Source organism: Thermothielavioides terrestris, chromosome 1 (assembly GCF_000226115.1).
Source record: "Thermothielavioides terrestris NRRL 8126 chromosome 1, complete sequence".
In the NCBI taxonomy this organism is placed as follows: domain Eukaryota; kingdom Fungi; phylum Ascomycota; class Sordariomycetes; order Sordariales; family Chaetomiaceae; genus Thermothielavioides; species Thermothielavioides terrestris.
The window spans coordinates 9,133,985-9,150,050 of record NC_016457.1 but is presented as its reverse complement, the minus strand read 5'-3'; the positions used below and the strand labels follow the sequence as shown (position 1 = coordinate 9,150,050).

Sequence of the window (16,066 nt, the reverse complement as noted above, 5' to 3'; positions counted from 1 at the left end):
CTGAGGGCAATACTAGTCCGATTGGACTATGGGCATGACAGGACCCCAGAACTAAATTTCTGTTCGGATCACCTCATCACTCGTCACTGCACCGGAGACTCAGACATCAAACAAAGCCAGTATCATGCCCATCACAATCCTCGCCCCCAAGTTCTCCCGGCCGGTAAACGCCCGGGAGGACGATGTCTCCTCGATCTCCTCATCCGACTCCGAAGATGGCGGTGCCGCGCTCGACGGCGACATCGCCATGACCCGGCCGCCCAAACGGGCCCGCCTCGCCACCTCCCTCGCAACAAGCGACATCGTCACGCCGGGCGAGCTGATCACCGACGACCCGCAATGGATGCGCGGGCACGGGACGTACGCCACGCCGGGGACGGCGACGATCGTCTCGTCGGTGGCCGGCACGATCAGCCGGACCAACAAGCTGCTGTCGGTGCGGCCGCTGCGGGCGCGGTACACGCCCGAGGTGGGCGACCTGGTGGTGGGGCGGATCGTGGAGGTGCAGGCGCGGCGGTGGCGGGTGGACGTGGGGTCGACGCAGCTGGCGGCGCTGCCGCTCAGCGCGATCAACCTGCCGGGCGGCATCCTGCGCAAGCGCACCGAGACGGACGAGCTGCAGATCCGCACCTTCTTCGCCGAGGGCGACCTGCTGGTCGCCGAGGTGCAGCAGCTGTTCGCCGACGGCGGCGCCGTGCTGCACACCCGCTCGCTCAAGTACGGCAAGCTGCGCAACGGCGTCTTCGTCGCCGTCAGCGGCATGGGCGGCGGCGGCGGCGTGGTCCGCAGCCGCCGCCAGGTGTGGACCATGGAGGCGGCCAACGGCGGCGGCCAAATCGACGTTGTGCTGGGCGTCAATGGGTACGTCTGGATCAGCAAGCACGTGGAGACGCCCGAGGGGGAGAATAAGGCGGTGGGCATCACGAGTATGGAGGAGAGCGTGAGCGCGAACATGTACTCGAGCCAGAACGATCGGATCGAGGTGCAGACGATGAGGGAGATTGCGAGGCTACGCGGGGTGGTGACGGCGCTCGTGGAAAACGGGCTGCGCGTGGATGAGGATATGGTTGTCAGGGGGTATCACGAGGCCGTGGAGATGGCTATGTTGTCGGCCGACGGCGCGGATGATATCTACCTCGGCGGCGAAAGGGGGGAGCAGTTAGCTGCGGCGCTAACGGGGGCGTGATGTCTCCTTCATTCCCAATGAGAAATATGGTTGACAGCCTCCATCAAGGTAACCACGGCCGTGTGCGTTCGTGCGAATTGCTATTTTCATTACTCTGGATTGCTCGACATAAGGAAAAAAGTGGCCGAGTAATGGCCTGGTATCTGTGTGAAGAACTGGAGAGAGCAAGAAATCGAGCGATTAAGTACTGCGAAAAGGCAGTACGCGAGTAGTTGTCGCCATATCAATCCCTCGAGCCATCAGCGGCACCCAAGCCTAGCAGTAGATAGCCCAAACTTCCCGTTGCACAGCGAATTAATCCTACATATCCATCATTCATCGTCTCCTAGATAACACAGAGCTGGCATTAGATCGATGAACCAGAGAAAGCGGAAGATCCAAAAAGAGTAAATCCGATCCAAAAATCATCTTCCCAGGCGATGCGTATAAAGATAATAGGCCAGAAGAACGACCATCCAGCGTAGGAACGCACCTTTGGCGCCCTTTCCGCCCAACCCAAGCACTAGCGTGGTCCAGTACCCAACGCCCTTGATCACCCTGCCGTTGCGGTCAAAATTGGGCTTCTGGCCCGTCAGCATGTTCAGCCGTCGCAGCTTGGCCATGTCGAACGGCATGTAGCGCACGTCGATGAGCTTCTCGGCCCACCAGGGCGTCTGCGAGACGGTGCGGAAGTGCGTGAAGCAGTCGAAGCTCGCCTTGCCGCGGTACGCGCCCCAGCCGCTGTCGCCGACGCCGCCAAAGGGGACCGTGTTGAGTGAGCCGTGGAAGAAGGAGTCATTGAGCGTCGCGCCGCCCGACGTCATTTCGTTGAGGACTAGGTGTGGGTGTTAGCTACGGACAGCAAAAGTTTATGGGTGGGAGGTTCCTCAATCGGCATGGCTCACCTCTCTGGTTCTCCGCTTTGGAGCCGAACGAGAAGAGAGCCAACGGGGTGCGGTGGACCCGGTTCGCAACGTTTAGGGCCTCGTCCAGCGAATTCACCGGGTAGATGGAGAAGATTGGACCAAAGGACTCCTCCTGCATCATCGAGTCGTCGACCGAATCGACAAGCACCACGGTCGGCTCGATGAAGTTCTCGGACTCGTCCATGGAGCCGCCGAGGACGATTTTGCCCTTGGTGTCGTCGAGCATCTTCTTCAGCCGGTGGAAGTGTCGCTGGTTGACGATGCGGCCCAGGTCGGGGCTCGCCTTGGCGCCGTTGGGGAACATCTCCCTGTACGCCTGCTTGAGGAACTCGATGAAGGTCGGAACGACGTCTTTGTCGACGAGCACGTAGTTATGCGACAGGCACACCTGGCCCGCGTTCATAGTCTTGCCCCACATCAGGCGCCTGGCGGCCAGCGCAAGGTTGGCGTGCTTGCTGATGAAAGCAGGGTTCTTGCCGCCGAGCTCGAGGACGACGGGCGTCAGGGTCTCGGCGGCCTTCTTCGCGATGATGGTGCCCACCGCGGCGCTGCCTGTGAAGAAGATCTTGTCCCACTTCTCATTCATAAGCGCATTAGTCTGGGGAATGCCGCCGTTGACGACCGCCAAGGCCGTAGTGTCGAGCCTCTTCTCCAGCATCTCCTTGATGACCGCTGCGGTCGCCGGCGTGAGCTCCGACGGCTTGAGCACGACCGTACAGCCAGCGCCGATGGCGCCGACCAGAGGAGCCAGGAGGAGCTGGACCGGGAAGTTGTAGGGGCCAATGATGAGCACAGCACCCACGGGCTCTTTCCGGATCCGGAACTTCATCAGGGAGAAGGTCACGGGGACATGGGGAGCGCCCAATTTCTCGTCCTTGGCGAACTTCTCGAGATGGTCGAGCATGAACAGGCAGTCCTTCTTCACCCAGTCGAGTTCGGTGAGCAGCGCCTCGAAGCTGGACTTGTGCAGGTCCTGCTTGAGCGCGGCGAGCAGCTGCGGCTGGTAGTCCTCCAGGGCCCAGTACAGCTTGCGCAGCTGCATCTGGCGCCATTGCAGCTTTTTCGTCTTGTGTGTGCGGAAGGTGCCGCGCACGGTGCTGGCAATGCCGGGAATGGTATCCAGGGCCGTGGCCTGGAATTCGGGAAGCGAAGCTGCGGTGGCCATGGCTGCTCCTCTCCGAAGGGTGGGTGGGTTGGATATGCGACTGCTGGGCAGACCGGATGAGGAGCAAAGTCGGGAGGAGCAGAGACTCGGGGAAGCGCAGCCCAAAATAGGTGGGAGTCGACGTCAGGTCGCGGGGCAACTAAGTCGCCGCCGTGGTGATAGAAACTCGGAATCGTCCCGATCCCGTTGCAAGCTCATTGGACTTTCTAGGAGGAGGTCCCCTCGGTGTGAGCGCAAGGTCCCCAGATCGAAATCAGGGCAGTGAACCGAGGCACAAGCTCCCCAGGACGCTAATGCAGCTCGGGGTGGGCCACCCGACGCCGTTTCATCGTTTCAGTGATCGACAGCGAGTGCCATCGGTGCCGCGTACTGTATTATACCATACGGTAACTAACATTGTGTCCTGATTCATCGCCTCAGATATTCAAACAACAGCGAAGCGGAACAACTTGCTAAGTATTGTATACCAACCGAAACGACCCAAATGCCTCAGAGCAATTAAGTGTTCCTCGACCTCCCGAATTTCTGTTGCGAGCTGTGAGTCTCCATTGATGACACGAAAACAGAGCACCCCAGATGGCGCGGCACCACGGTGCCGAATATGTGTAAAATACAAGACACCTAGGTAACGTTAGTATGAATTGTACGGCCGTTGATGAGGAGCTGCAAGATGCAAGGATGATGGCCTGCAGTTTTTTGGCGCTGAGACCGCATGAACCAGGATGCCGAGGTTTCCTGCAGCTTGGATTGGAAGCACCTTGGATTGGAAATGGGATTGGTCGTGCATGCTTCACACCTGACCCCTAAAACGAGGCCAGACTTAACAGCGAAAGATGGTTGCGTTGATGCACAGCATTCTGATCAAGATTGAGCATTCCAAGTTCTTAGAATGTATCGTAGAATGGAGACTCAAAGAACGGAACAGCCTTCGGATCTGAAGTAGAGTTGAGTTGGTGGATCCGATCTCCTGGTTCTCCCGAGAGTGACCAAGACCCTGCCTCCCGCAACTCACCACTTCCCGCCCCTGCCTTGGCAACCTTCGGCGATAGCTGAACCTCAAATACCACAGTACTCCTGCGACGGCACGCATGCTCCAAGGCGGCAAACCAGAGGAACGGGAGGAGGTGTGCTCAGACCCAAAGACTCCCTCAATGCTCTATACAGATTTGATGTACAGTGGAATTCATAATACAAGACCCAACAGCGATCCGCCCGCTCGCCTCGACGGAGAGCGGCTGAGTAGATTGCCTTGAACAAGGCGCCCTGGAAATCATGGCGAGTATACTTCGGGCGAAGGGTTCACTCGTCGACAACCATCACTGATTTGGGGGCCTGGCCGAGCATCAAGAGTCCGATCACGGCGCTCACCGACGGCCACGCGCCAGGCGTCCCCTCATTACCGGGACCGGTTCCTCCACCTGCTGTGAAGCAAGCAGAGCCTGCTGAATGATCTGCGCGCCATCAATCATGGTCCCCTCGGCCCTCTTCTGCTCGTCCAGAAGCAGCGCTTGTTCCCGCTGAGCGGCGAGCTCCTTCTTCCGCTCCTCCGTTAAATACCATTCCTTGGGAAACTTGATTTGTTTCTTGAACGTGTGATGGCGAGTATCGAGCGGAATGTCCTCGAACATATCGGTCGGGTCCTATTCTAGCATTAGCGAACGGTGCAGCGTGTGCAAAAGGTGCGTCGCGTCCTACCTTGGCCATGGCGATCATCTTGTCCACGAGGTCGCCCAGATATCGCTTGTTCTGGGCCTGGTGCTCAAACCGCTCGCAGCTCATCTTGACGATGTCCGTCTCCGGGTTGTACCTCGGCCCGGCAAGCTTCTTGAGCTTCAACCGCTGGGCTTCGGTAAGGCCAGGCAAGTCCCTGGGCGAGAACTCCACCACGACCTTCCTGTCGGCTGGGTGGAATTCGCCCATGTATGTCGTGTACCGGAACCGCAGAACCTCTTCCTCGGTGGGCGGCCGGAACGGTTTGGCAAGTTCTGGTTCGCGCGTCAGCCTGCTTGGGTTCAGCACGCCATCAGACGATTCCGGCAGGCTTACTCGAGAGCAGTGGCATCTCCCACACGGCGATGCGCGCGTATTCTCTGAACTCGCGGTGCTCCTCGAGCTTGGCGTGGCCCATGGCCATGATGTCGTCCTCCTCGAAGTCGTCGTCGCCGGTCTCGTCCACGATTAGATCCGGGTCGGGCTCGTCTTCGTTCCAGAAACTGTCCTTCTTGATAAATTCCGGCCTCCTAATCGCGGCGCTCTCCTCATTGAGCTCGGTCCTCAGAGCTTCGTATTCTTGCTTTGTCTCCGGCGGGACCTTATTCCAGTCCTCGAGCAAGCTGCTGGCCAACTGCCGCTCCTCGGGGCTGAGCTTCTCATTGCTGACTATGGACGATAGATATTCACCGGGGTTCCTAAACACTCGGTCGAACTCGACCTCTTGTTCCTGGTCCTCGTCGGCTTCTTCTGCTGCGGCTGCGCGCCATTGCGTCGTCGAGAAAAACCTTCGCGCGGGAATCTGCCGAACTACTGTTCTCCGGACGCCCGGTAACCGCCTGCTGTTCCGGAGACACAGCCGCAGAAGATTGGCGGGTGAGGCCATACCGGAATGTCGACTTGGGGGGATGATTGATGGGACACGGCTTGCCGATGCGCGGTTGGAACTCCAAGCGCCAAAATTTCGGAGTTGCGGTGCAACGGGCGCGCGAAGCCAAGACCACCAGCCACAGGTGCACTGCCACAATTAGGCCGTGCTCCCGTTTGCATCCGTACTTCTTGGCGACGGAGTACGGTGATTGTTGTCACTCAGAATGACGGAACGCAACTGATTCGATAGGAAGGCAAGCATGTGTATATGATCTATCTATAGTGCAGGATTCAGACTTCTTCTATTGTGGTCCGAGTTGTGGATTGGGATGTTCTTCCGCCGAGCCTGGAATATTATCCCACGACGGTCAGAGCAAATTGAGATGTTTGATTAGAATAGACGACGTGAAAGCTGTGATCACATGTTGATGTATGGGACAAGAGCTTTCCCAAAGACACTCTATTGAAGAGGGTGCGGTGCTGCATTGAGCTAGAAGACAGCAAGTCGAATCTCAATTCACACAATGAGTCTGCAATTGTTCGAGTGTGTGAATGGCAGAGCTGGCAAATTGCGGGGCCCATTCGTCCCATCCAAGGCTGCGCACAGACCAGGTGAGCTTTGGCCCAGTGCTATAAATTCCGCATTTCCAAACCACCGAAGTAATTCCGAACTTTATCCGAGACACCGCCTCACTTATCGACGACCCCAGCCAACTCGATAAGAGAAAAATGGAGCCCTTCCCCGACTTCTTCGCGGGCCCTGGCCCCGCAGTCGCTCCTCTTGGCGATCGCGTCGCCATGGTCAACGACGTCAACGGCGTCAACGGGAGCGGCGGCGGCGGTCCGGGCCGCGGCTCGATGATCGTCCTCGCTGCCCCACCTCGTGAGACCAAACGCCGGCGATCTGACGTTTTTGATGATCTTGACCCAGCTCACCAAAGTACAGCGCAGCCGATGTTGGCGGGCCGCCGCTGCTTCGTCACGGTCGGAGCAACGGCCAGTTTCCGGGCCTTGCTCGACGAGGTCAGCACCCCCGAGTTCCTGCGCTGCCTCGCAGACCACGGCTTCACGGTCCTGGAAGCCCAGTGCGGCCCAGATCTGGCCGCCTTCCAGGACCGTGTCGCCAGCCTGACTGAGCTGGGGAGGCACGGCGTCGAAATCCGCTGCTTCGATTACACGGGCGACCTAGTGTCGCATATCGAGGCCTGCCGCGGCGAGGCGAATGTGAGGCGCGCCGGCTGTGTCATTTCTCACGGCGGTACGTTTTACTCCCATCTCGGAGCCGCTGTCGCGCGTTCGTCGCAACTCACGCTTCATCCCAGGCACTGGAACTGTGGGCGAGGTCCTGAGTGTCGGCGCCGCACTGATTGTCGTCGCGAACCCGACACTGATGGACAATCACCAACTTGAGCTGGCCGAGACCCTCGAAGAGGAGAACCGGGCCGTCCAAGGACACCTTGGGTAAGCGAAAATCGATTTTTATTTTTTTTCTTCCTCCATAACTTCTGTTCCTGTGTTCTCTCTCTAACCTCCCGCCACAGCAACCTTACCGCCGCCATCGAGCGCATCGCCGAGCGAATCCGCCAAGGCACGTTGGACGCCCTCCCGCCGTACTCTCCACCGCCGTTTCCCGTTCCCGCCGCCGATCGCGTTACGCTCTTCGATTGGATCGTACTGACCTGCTACCCAGACGAGCTGGAGGCGCAGGAGCGACTGGGCAATCTGGCCGTGGCTCCTGCCGTGGCCGCTGCCAACAACAACAACAACATCAACGACCTCGATAACATCAGTTTCCTCCGACTGGATTAGGACTCCGAGGAGGACGAAAGAGAGCGGGGCAGATCGCAGGAAAGCAGCCTGATCGACCTGGACGAGGCCAACCTCCCTCTGCCTACCGTCAACGGAATTGGCGCGCATACCAACGGTGATCACTCGCCCGCCCCCGCCGAGGTCGAAGAGGCCGATCCTTTCGCGGACTGGGACGGTGTGTGGGCTAACCCGGACGAACCAATCCTGCCAAACCTGCCGCACACCAACGGTGTCCTGCCAAACCTGCCGCATACCAACGGTGATCACTCGCCCGCCCCCGCCGAGGTCGAAGAGGCCGATCCTTTCGCGGACTGGGACGGCGTGTGGGCTGACCCGGACGAACCAATCCTGCCAAACCTGCCAAACGGAGTGAATGGTCACGGAAACGGTCATTGAGCCCGGATAGGATTGTTGGGCCGGCATCATTCATCCAGTTTCTTCAGCTCGTGGTTCACTTCAACTTTCACCGACCTCCGAATCATTCGGCTTCAAGGATTATCTTGTTCAAGTTTGGAGGATCGCGAAGGCGCGCGAATCGGCGATGATGCACGTGATTGGCTTTTATTTCAGATGGGATTGTCTCGCCTTTTCATCTTAGGGAACGGACTGGGTTGGTGGTTACATTTCATACATAGATTTGCTGGACGGAGATACCCCTTTGTTATCATCGGCGGGGTCGGACTCATTGGTCGGATTCAAATTCATTCGACATGTCTCATGGGGTTGGAACAGTTCAAAGGGCCGGTCGACAACCGCGGGTTTTGCGGGGGGCTTCGTTATAGGTACCTGGAATTGTGGTCGTTTGATATTCGTTTCCCAGCTCGCTCATATAACATGACATCGTGACCCGTCACATCAGTCCGCGATGACACACCCATCACCGCCACCAAGCCTCCTCCGCCAACTCACCGCTCTCATTGCAGCCCCTTGACCGCCCAAATCTTGACCGCCGCGTCCCCGCCCGTGCTCGCGATCCGCAGCTGCTGGTGCCGGCCCCCCTCCTCCTCCTCCCCGACCCACGCGACGCCGTACACGCCATCCTTGTGCGCGTTGGCCGCCTTGATCCGGCTGCCGGGCTTCGCCAGGCTCCACACGTGCACGTTGGTGTCGAGCCCGCCGCTGGCCGCGTGCGTGCCCGCGCGGTTCCACGCGATGCTCAGCACCCGCGCCGTGTGCGCCGACCACCGGTCCGTCGCCACCGCCCAGTCGCCGCCGGTCTTGTACACGACGATCTTGCCCGCCGCGTTGCCCGCCGCGAGGTGCGCGCCGTCTGGGGAGAAGGCGAGCGCCGAGATCGCGGCTGTCGATCTGCTGAGCTTGCCTGTCGGGGTGAGCTTGCCGGATGAGGGGTCGAGGGTATAGATCTGGACGGTGTTGTTGCCTGCGCCGACGGCGACAAATGAGCCGTGGGCTGCGATGGCGCCTGGCGTGAAGTCGGTCGGGTGTTGGCTGAGGAGCTGACCGTTGGCGTAGACGGCGATGCCGTCGTTTAAAGCGACGATAATGCGGCCGTCGGAAGTGGAGATGCCCTTGGGTTGGGAGGGGAGTTTGGTGGGTGTCCCGAGGAAGTTGTTAGTCGATTCCTGGATAGTCCGCAGCGTGTCGTCCCAGCCTACGCTGTATATTTGGCCGCCGGCGGAGGCGAACTGTGTGACTTGGTTGGAGTGTGCCTGGCCCTCCACCACGCTGCCGATGCCCGTCTTGACGTCCCAGCTGCACACCTTGCCGTCGAAGCTGCCGGTCGCGAGCGTGTTTCCCTTTCCGTCAGATGCCCTGCCGAGCGCCGTCACAGTCTTGTTATGCCCCTGGACCACCCTGGTGGGCTTGTCCTTCCCCTCGGTGAGGTAGTTGAGATCACCATTCAAGCTCAGGCTGATAATGAGCCCGTCGCTCCGCCCGTGTGGCCACACCACGCCAACTTGCTGGTCCCCGACATTGACGCTGCCCTCCTCGCCGATCCGCCATGTCTGCACACACTCTCCGGACTCAACATCCCATACGCGCACCGTCTGATCCGCGCTCGCCGTAACAAACCGCTTCGAGTCCTTTGCCCAGCTCACAGCAAAGATGCTGCCGGTGTGTACCCCCTCGCCGACCTGCTTCGTCGGTTCGCCCGTCTTCCCGTCGTACAGCTGGATCCTCCTGTCCGCGCCAACCGTAACCAGCGTGCTCCCATCCGGACTGAACGCCGCACCCAACACAAACCCCTTGTGTATCCCGGTTGCCTTGCTGGCGAACTTGAAGGGCGCGCCGTGCAGGAAGCACATGGTGCTGTCGTCGGAGACGGTCGCGGCCCGCAGCGGCCGCTGCTGGCGGATCGCGACGGCGTTGACGACCTTGCTGTGCCCGCTCACCTCGCCGACGCTGTTCCCGCTGTCGGCGGTGAAGCAGTGGCCGAAGCGCTCGCGGCCGTCGCCGACGGCAATCACGCGCTGGCTGTCGCCGTCCCACGCCAGGTCGGCGATGCGGCCCGAGATGATGGCATACTCGCCCTTGGTGTTGACCGCGTCAACGGCGTCCCACACGCGCACCTTGCCCGAGACGTCGCCCGACGCGACCCAGAAGCCCGAGGGCGAGAACTTGGCGACCGTCGTGGCGGCCGTGTGGCCGGTGTACTGCTTGCTGATGGAGGGATCGTCGATGCTGCGGAGGAAGATGGACTTGCCGGACTGCGTCGGGAGAGTTAGTGGCGAGGAAGAAGAACGACGGAGCGTCCAGGGATGGAGTGAGAGTTGCTCACGGCGTAAGCTATGCGCTCCCCCTTCGGGTCGCAGGAGAGCTGCGTCGGCTGGCCCCGCGTTGTTGCTGGGGCTGCAGCCAGGATCTTTTCGATCTCGATCGACATGATTGGAGTCTATGACGCTTTTCTGTCAGTTGACGATGGAAAGAATCTAACTACCGTATATAAAGGAGTCTGTGAAGCCAGCAAACGCCCAAGTCCAGCTTATTTGGGCAGAAAGTGGGCATCAAGGTGGGATGAAGCCGTGCCTGTGCGGGGGAGGGGCATTGTTTCAGGGGTCGCGTGGTTGCGTGGTTGCGGGGCGCAACTGACGCCTAAACAGTGGGTCGTTTGGCGGCTGACGCGGTCCTAGCGGAGCTTCCATGGTTGGTCAAGGAGGTGAAGTGCTTCAACACTCCAACACTCACCGTCCGTTGTCTGCGTGCGATGCGTTGACAGAACGATCACCATCGAACCCGCCCCTAAGGCTATCCTAAGTTGACTTTGGCTCATGGCGGCAAGAAGTGTTGATCCTAACGAAACCAACCTGCGGACGGAAGCTCCGGGCTCCCTTCAGGGCTTCGGCATGGCGGTCACCGTTCATGTGGCTGGCTAGGCGGCAATCTTCGGTATAGATGGCACAAAGCTTCGTTTCATTTCTATCGGCTTACTCCTACTCTAGGCAGCAAATCCGGGAGACCAATATTGGGAGACCAATATTGGGTGGCGACCCAGAAATACCAATCCTACAGCCAACGCTGCTCCCACTCCCGTCTCATTGAGGGCGGGCTAATCTCGCTGCGCGTCTGCTGTCCACTCGCCCGAAAGCCCTCAAATTCGAGCATGGAGCGGTAGAACCCAAGCCTACCAACAACCTTGCCATCACCCAGGAACTTGATGTAACTTCCATCGTCAGTCTCCGCGTGTGTCCCGCCCTGGAGATCCTCCCCACGCCACTGAAAGTAGAGCGGCTCGTACGAAGCCCGCCAGGGCCGCTCGTCCAGACGGAGAATACCAGCCACGGGGCCTATCTCGAACGAACCCCAGAGGGCGTCGCCGTCGAGGGTGAAGATGATGTTTGAATCGTCGTCCGCGAACTCGGGCGGGTCGATGCAGCGCAGGTGATAGCGTCCGTTTAACAGGCCCAAAGGAGGCAAGCGGTCGTCATTCTGGCCATACTGGCCGTCGCCGCTGGTGCCGTCGCTGAGATGTTCGGGAGATCCTGGGTAGGGCGGGGGAGGGTCGTCTGGCGAGTCCCACTGCAAGGGGGTGGTGTCGAATTGGGGAGCTTGGCCGCTGCTCGCCGCCGGCCGGCTTGGAGCAGCTTTGCTAGTGAATGGGCGACCGCGCCGAGCCGTCTGGATTTGGCGGCGCCCTCCCGGCTTGCCGCTCGTATCGGATGTACGGCTGGATGAGACTGATCCGCCGCCTCTAGCCGATGAGGTACCACGTCGGGCCGTCTGCTTTGCGCGTGGATCCGTCTGGGTGGACGGCCCTGGGACTTCAGCCGGCTTCGCTGCCTTCCCACCAGACACTGGTTTGGTGGTCTTGGCCTTCTTCGCTGCGGGCTCGGCGGGCGCGACCTGCACGTTGCCTTGGGGACCGATAGACAGAGCGAGGTTGATGTTGACGTTGGTCCCGGGCCCGGCTGCGAGTTGGGCAGTGTCGGCTTTCCGCTTGTTGGATCCCTTTGCGGGTGTGCTCGAGGCTGGTGCTGCCAGCTGTTTGAGCGCTTGCTTGGCCTCTCGCTCGCGCTTGGTCCATTCCTTCTTCAGCTCGGATTCGACCTTGAGGATGTGCGGGGGCACGGCGAGATTCCCGCTGTTGACGGCCTCAAAGAGTCTCATCTTGGCGGTTCCTTTGTTCTTAGACGGCGGCAAGCCGTAATGCATAAGCTGTGCCTCGTACCAATGCGCCGGGCGGTCCTTGGAGCCATCGGCACCGCTGAACACGGCTATGAGCTCCGGGATGGTCGCGCGACGATGACGGTTGTGACCGCTGGCCTCAACATGGAACTCGCCCGAGTAGGACCAGCCATCGCGGGAGACTGGGGGGACGAGAGACATCTTGCTATGTCGACAACAAGACGGCTGCAACCGGGCTGTGCTTGACGGACTGAAAGAATTGAAGGCAGCAGAATGCTGGTCGGTCGAAGCGATTGAAAACGATCGACGAAAACACAGCTGCAAGGCGGGGTAATCCAGTCCAGCGCTGCCCATGGACTAGCAAGCCAACGCGCTTGATTCCGTCCGATTGGTGTCTGCCTGCAGGATTTCCCTCTTTCCCTCTGGGCCTGGAAACGCATGCTCACGCAGCTGAGTTCGGGGCTACCATTTGACCTAGACCTGCCTCGGATTGAACATGCGGTAGCCACTAACTACCTACCTAGGTAGGAGTGTAAGTCAGTGACCGACGACTCGCCAGGGGTTAAGCGTACATCGAGGTTTTACGCTGCATGCTTTCGTTCTGTGTAAAATAGGTGAGGTTTTGAAGGAAATAGTTTGAGCCACAGCTGCACGAGAGCACCGCAAATCCATCAGGACCTTGCTTGAGCATGAAATGGGGGGAGAGTGCTTTTCAGCCCGGGCAGTTCAAACGGCAACGTTAGATGAAGCCGGCTCTGCTCAGAATAGCGGAAGCGTGACAACACTCAAGTGAGTCGGCGCAGAGAGGTACTCTAGGTAGTCAACAGGTCGTCATCACCGAATTCCAACTGCTCCTCCAAGCACCAGCTGCTTGTACTTGGGGATTTACGTAGCAGACCCCTAGAGAGCGAGGAAGTCGCGCGGCCAACATGATAGGCCGGAAGACGCAAATGTAGACAATCATGCCGAATATAGAAAGCATCACCGCAGTACATCGAGTTGTCCATCCTAGGGGTTTGCAAGAGATCCTGATGTCGGGTCAACGCAAGTCTATTCCGAACACTTCACTGGTCGTACTCTGCAGACAACCTTGGAAGCCTTTAGCAGTTCGTGTTGCCACCGGATAAACGCATCTTATGTCAGAGTATTGCGAGTGGCACGTGACTGATACAATACACTGTATTTTGTACGGAGTATTCCATAGTCACTCCGTATAACAATATCTTTCATTAACAGCTGCAAGGCTCCACCCTCCGCATCCTGGCAGCCGCAGTTCGTTATTCGGACATCACACTACTCGCCCTTGTGGCATCGAAGGCCACCGGCAATCCCAACTTCGAGGCTTCTTCCACTTAATCAGACACACGCATTCTTGACAGGCGCGTCGAAAGGAAACGCGACGCGCACGTTCGAGAATAATCGGTCAGGTTGGTGAGTACATGTTCTTCATTTGCCTTCTGAGCCGCGACAGACGCGACTCGTGTCAGAGCCGAGCTTGCGCAAACCCCACTCTGCAGCCCTCACTGACCGTCGACAAGACTCTTAACTCTCCAGAGTTCGGGCTTTGAACCCAATATCACCACAAGATGAGCTCGCCCAAGGACGAGGATAAGCCGCACGATGAGACCCGCGATCACGTCGATGCCGATAATGAGGAGGTGCGACACCCGGGACGGGCCCTTCTGCATGCGCCATCACAGAAAGAGCAAAAGAGGAGGCTAACTGGCCGATCAGGAAGAGATCTCGGCCATGAAGCGGCGCGTTGCCGAGATGGAGGCAGAGGCAGCGAAGCTTAGGGAGATGCAGGCCTCGCTTGACCAGTCCCGTCAGGACCTGAGCGAGGACAAGGAGGATGTCGACAATCGGAGCATATTCGTGGGCAACGTCGACTACTCCACATCGCCAGAAGAGCTGCAGGCGCATTTTCAAAGCTGCGGGTCCATCAACCGCGTGACCATCCTGCTCGATAAATTCACCGGGCACCCCAAGGGGTACGTCTTGCGCGTGTTGCTTTGGCCGCAAGTTGACAGAAAGCTGACATAAAAACTGGGTAGATATGCATACGTGGAGTTCAGCGAGCCCAATCTGGTGGCTCAAGCGCTCGTGCTCAATGACAGCGTCTTCAAGGGACGGAACATCAAGGTCGAGCCGAAGCGGACGAACATCCCGGGCATGTCGCGGGGACGCGGCCGAGGAGGGTTCCGGGGCGGCGGTCGCGGCTTCTACGGTGGCAGGGGCGGCTATGTGCGAGGAGGTGGTTACCGCGGCGGCTATCGGGGTCGCGGTCGCGGGTACGCCCCTTATTGAACCCCAGCGTAGGTCCAGCGCTGGCCAGGATGCGGATGGTTATTTAGCAATGAGGACAGCCTCTGGGAGGTGTACAATGTGAGCCAGGGACGGCTGTTTCTCAGAGGGAACAAACTTCTTTTCACTTCGGCGAGGCGTCACGGAACTGGGCAAAAGAACGGAAGGTCACTCAGCGCATTTTTCTCTTTTCAACCTACCATCGGGAATATCTGCACTTTTGTCCCCATAAGCACAAGGGAGGAAGCACGGTATACGAAGTACCATGTTATTGCTGTGTCTTTCGAATGAGCCGCAGGCAGCAACCTGATATCCGGGCACCTCGACCAAGGCCTGGCTCTTGAGGGTTGAATATCGCAGCGGGCAACACGACTTATGTATGCTTTCACCTGACAGGAAACTCGATTGTATGTGAAACGGTGACCGTTCTTCTCTTGAAGACCTCTAGAGATCTTCTACTTTTCCGTTGAGCTGCCTCCGGCCACGTCCCAGTGAGGCAGCCCACCAGGGACAGTAGGTTGGGTAAGACAAGGTACTGTACCTTATCTTGGCATTAAGACAGGGTGTTGTACACAGGTCCTTGGAAAGCTCCATCATTCCCATGGACGGTGAAAATACCTGCCTCCTCTGTATCAAGAGACTGTTGGGCATTGGCAGGCACCTCGTGAAAGCCGAATTGTGGTCGCACTGTATGCTGTACAGGCCTGGAAGGTAGGTCGAACAGCAGGTTTCCCTCGCCGAGCTTGGAACTGGAGCCAGACTCCACCGTTCCGCGGGACGGACGCCACATGAACCATGCTGACCGTCACGATTCCCGGTTGTTGGTCACGAACGGAGAGATCGGTGACGCCACAATTGCCTTCCATGTTCATGAGGGCTCGAGAAGGTATCTCCGCACGGATTAGTATACATCTGTCGGGATGTACATGGACATGTGCAGTGAGGACCGGGGCCAACCAGCCATTAGAGTAGGAAAAGGTTGCTGAAAAACACACCTAATGTCTCGACATAACCCTGACCGTCGATTGGGACAGACGGGCATGCGACATGCTCGAATCCTTCTCATCAGGTTTGCGAGCACATCGCTGTGCTAACATCCACTGCAGCTACCCAACGTGGAAGCTGGAGGTGGCCACTGTGTGCAGGGGGCAATGCAAACCGAGCGCTAAGAAACGCCCCGGCCGAAAGGTCTCGCCAGTTCCGAAGTTATTCCTGGCGCCCCTAATGGAACCCACTCCGCCGGTGGCACAGACTGGGTTGAGGAAGTCAGTTTTGACACAAGGCCTCTTGCTACGTCCCAATGTAAATCACCTACTCTGTTTATTGGCGATCGATCTCCGTCTGTCAACGCTTGCCTCGCCTAGTCTCTCGATTTTGCGGATTTTACCGCTCTGTGATCAGACAAATCAAGCGCTGTGCAGCGCTGGCAAGCCGCTGCGTCACCACACTGCCAGCTTCCTGATCGATCCAAGCAACCCGAACCCTGGCGATTCGCAGCAATACGTTTAGTTAACGTTTACTAACGGGCGAGGT

The 16,066-nt window shown here is 58.7% G+C and overlaps 7 protein-coding genes across 7 annotated transcripts; 3 read left to right on the top strand and 4 right to left on the bottom strand.

The window, feature by feature from the left end:
- Window positions 1–124: 124 nt before the first annotated feature.
- Window positions 125–1,186, top strand: THITE_2042530 (uncharacterized protein; the record flags this gene model as incomplete). The annotated part of the gene is made up of 1 exon (XM_003650845.1): window positions 125–1,186. The coding sequence occupies one exon, from the start codon at window positions 125–127 to the stop codon at window positions 1,184–1,186; it is 1,062 nt and encodes a 353-aa protein (XP_003650893.1).
- A 202-nt stretch (window positions 1,187–1,388) lies between these two features.
- Window positions 1,389–3,580, bottom strand: THITE_2110821 (uncharacterized protein). Its single transcript, XM_003650844.1, has 2 exons — window positions 2,071–3,580; window positions 1,389–2,000 (listed from the first exon to the last, which is right to left on the bottom strand). Exons 1-2 carry the CDS (start codon window positions 3,254–3,256, stop codon window positions 1,591–1,593), a joined length of 1,596 nt encoding a protein of 531 aa, XP_003650892.1. The 5' UTR covers window positions 3,257–3,580; the 3' UTR covers window positions 1,389–1,590.
- Window positions 3,581–4,355: 775 nt separating this feature from the next.
- Window positions 4,356–5,881, bottom strand: THITE_2061315 (uncharacterized protein). Its single transcript, XM_003650843.1, has 3 exons — window positions 5,303–5,881; window positions 4,952–5,241; window positions 4,356–4,896 (listed from the first exon to the last, which is right to left on the bottom strand). Exons 1-3 carry the CDS (start codon window positions 5,850–5,852, stop codon window positions 4,621–4,623), a joined length of 1,116 nt encoding a protein of 371 aa, XP_003650891.1. The 5' UTR covers window positions 5,853–5,881; the 3' UTR covers window positions 4,356–4,620.
- A 753-nt stretch (window positions 5,882–6,634) lies between these two features.
- On the top strand, window positions 6,635–7,645 carry THITE_2041903 (glycosyltransferase family 1 protein; the record flags this gene model as incomplete). Its single annotated transcript, XM_003650842.1, has 3 exons — window positions 6,635–7,094; window positions 7,159–7,297; window positions 7,378–7,645. The coding sequence occupies 3 exons, from the start codon at window positions 6,635–6,637 to the stop codon at window positions 7,643–7,645; spliced, it is 867 nt and encodes a 288-aa protein (XP_003650890.1).
- A 670-nt stretch (window positions 7,646–8,315) lies between these two features.
- On the bottom strand, window positions 8,316–10,636 carry THITE_2110814 (uncharacterized protein). Its single transcript, XM_003650841.1, has 2 exons — window positions 10,386–10,636; window positions 8,316–10,314 (listed from the first exon to the last, which is right to left on the bottom strand). The coding sequence occupies exons 1-2, from the start codon at window positions 10,488–10,490 to the stop codon at window positions 8,560–8,562; spliced, it is 1,860 nt and encodes a 619-aa protein (XP_003650889.1). The 5' UTR covers window positions 10,491–10,636; the 3' UTR covers window positions 8,316–8,559.
- Window positions 10,637–10,959: 323 nt separating this feature from the next.
- Window positions 10,960–12,976, bottom strand: THITE_2110813 (uncharacterized protein). Its single transcript, XM_003650840.1, has 2 exons — window positions 11,047–12,976; window positions 10,960–10,993 (listed from the first exon to the last, which is right to left on the bottom strand). Exon 1 carries the CDS (start codon window positions 12,428–12,430, stop codon window positions 11,111–11,113), a length of 1,320 nt encoding a protein of 439 aa, XP_003650888.1. The 5' UTR covers window positions 12,431–12,976; the 3' UTR covers window positions 10,960–10,993; window positions 11,047–11,110.
- A 490-nt stretch (window positions 12,977–13,466) lies between these two features.
- THITE_2110808 (uncharacterized protein) lies at window positions 13,467–14,757 on the top strand. The gene is made up of 4 exons (XM_003650839.1): window positions 13,467–13,656; window positions 13,768–13,887; window positions 13,964–14,220; window positions 14,284–14,757. The coding sequence occupies exons 2-4, from the start codon at window positions 13,816–13,818 to the stop codon at window positions 14,534–14,536; spliced, it is 582 nt and encodes a 193-aa protein (XP_003650887.1). The 5' UTR covers window positions 13,467–13,656; window positions 13,768–13,815; the 3' UTR covers window positions 14,537–14,757.
- Window positions 14,758–16,066: the final 1,309 nt, after the last annotated feature.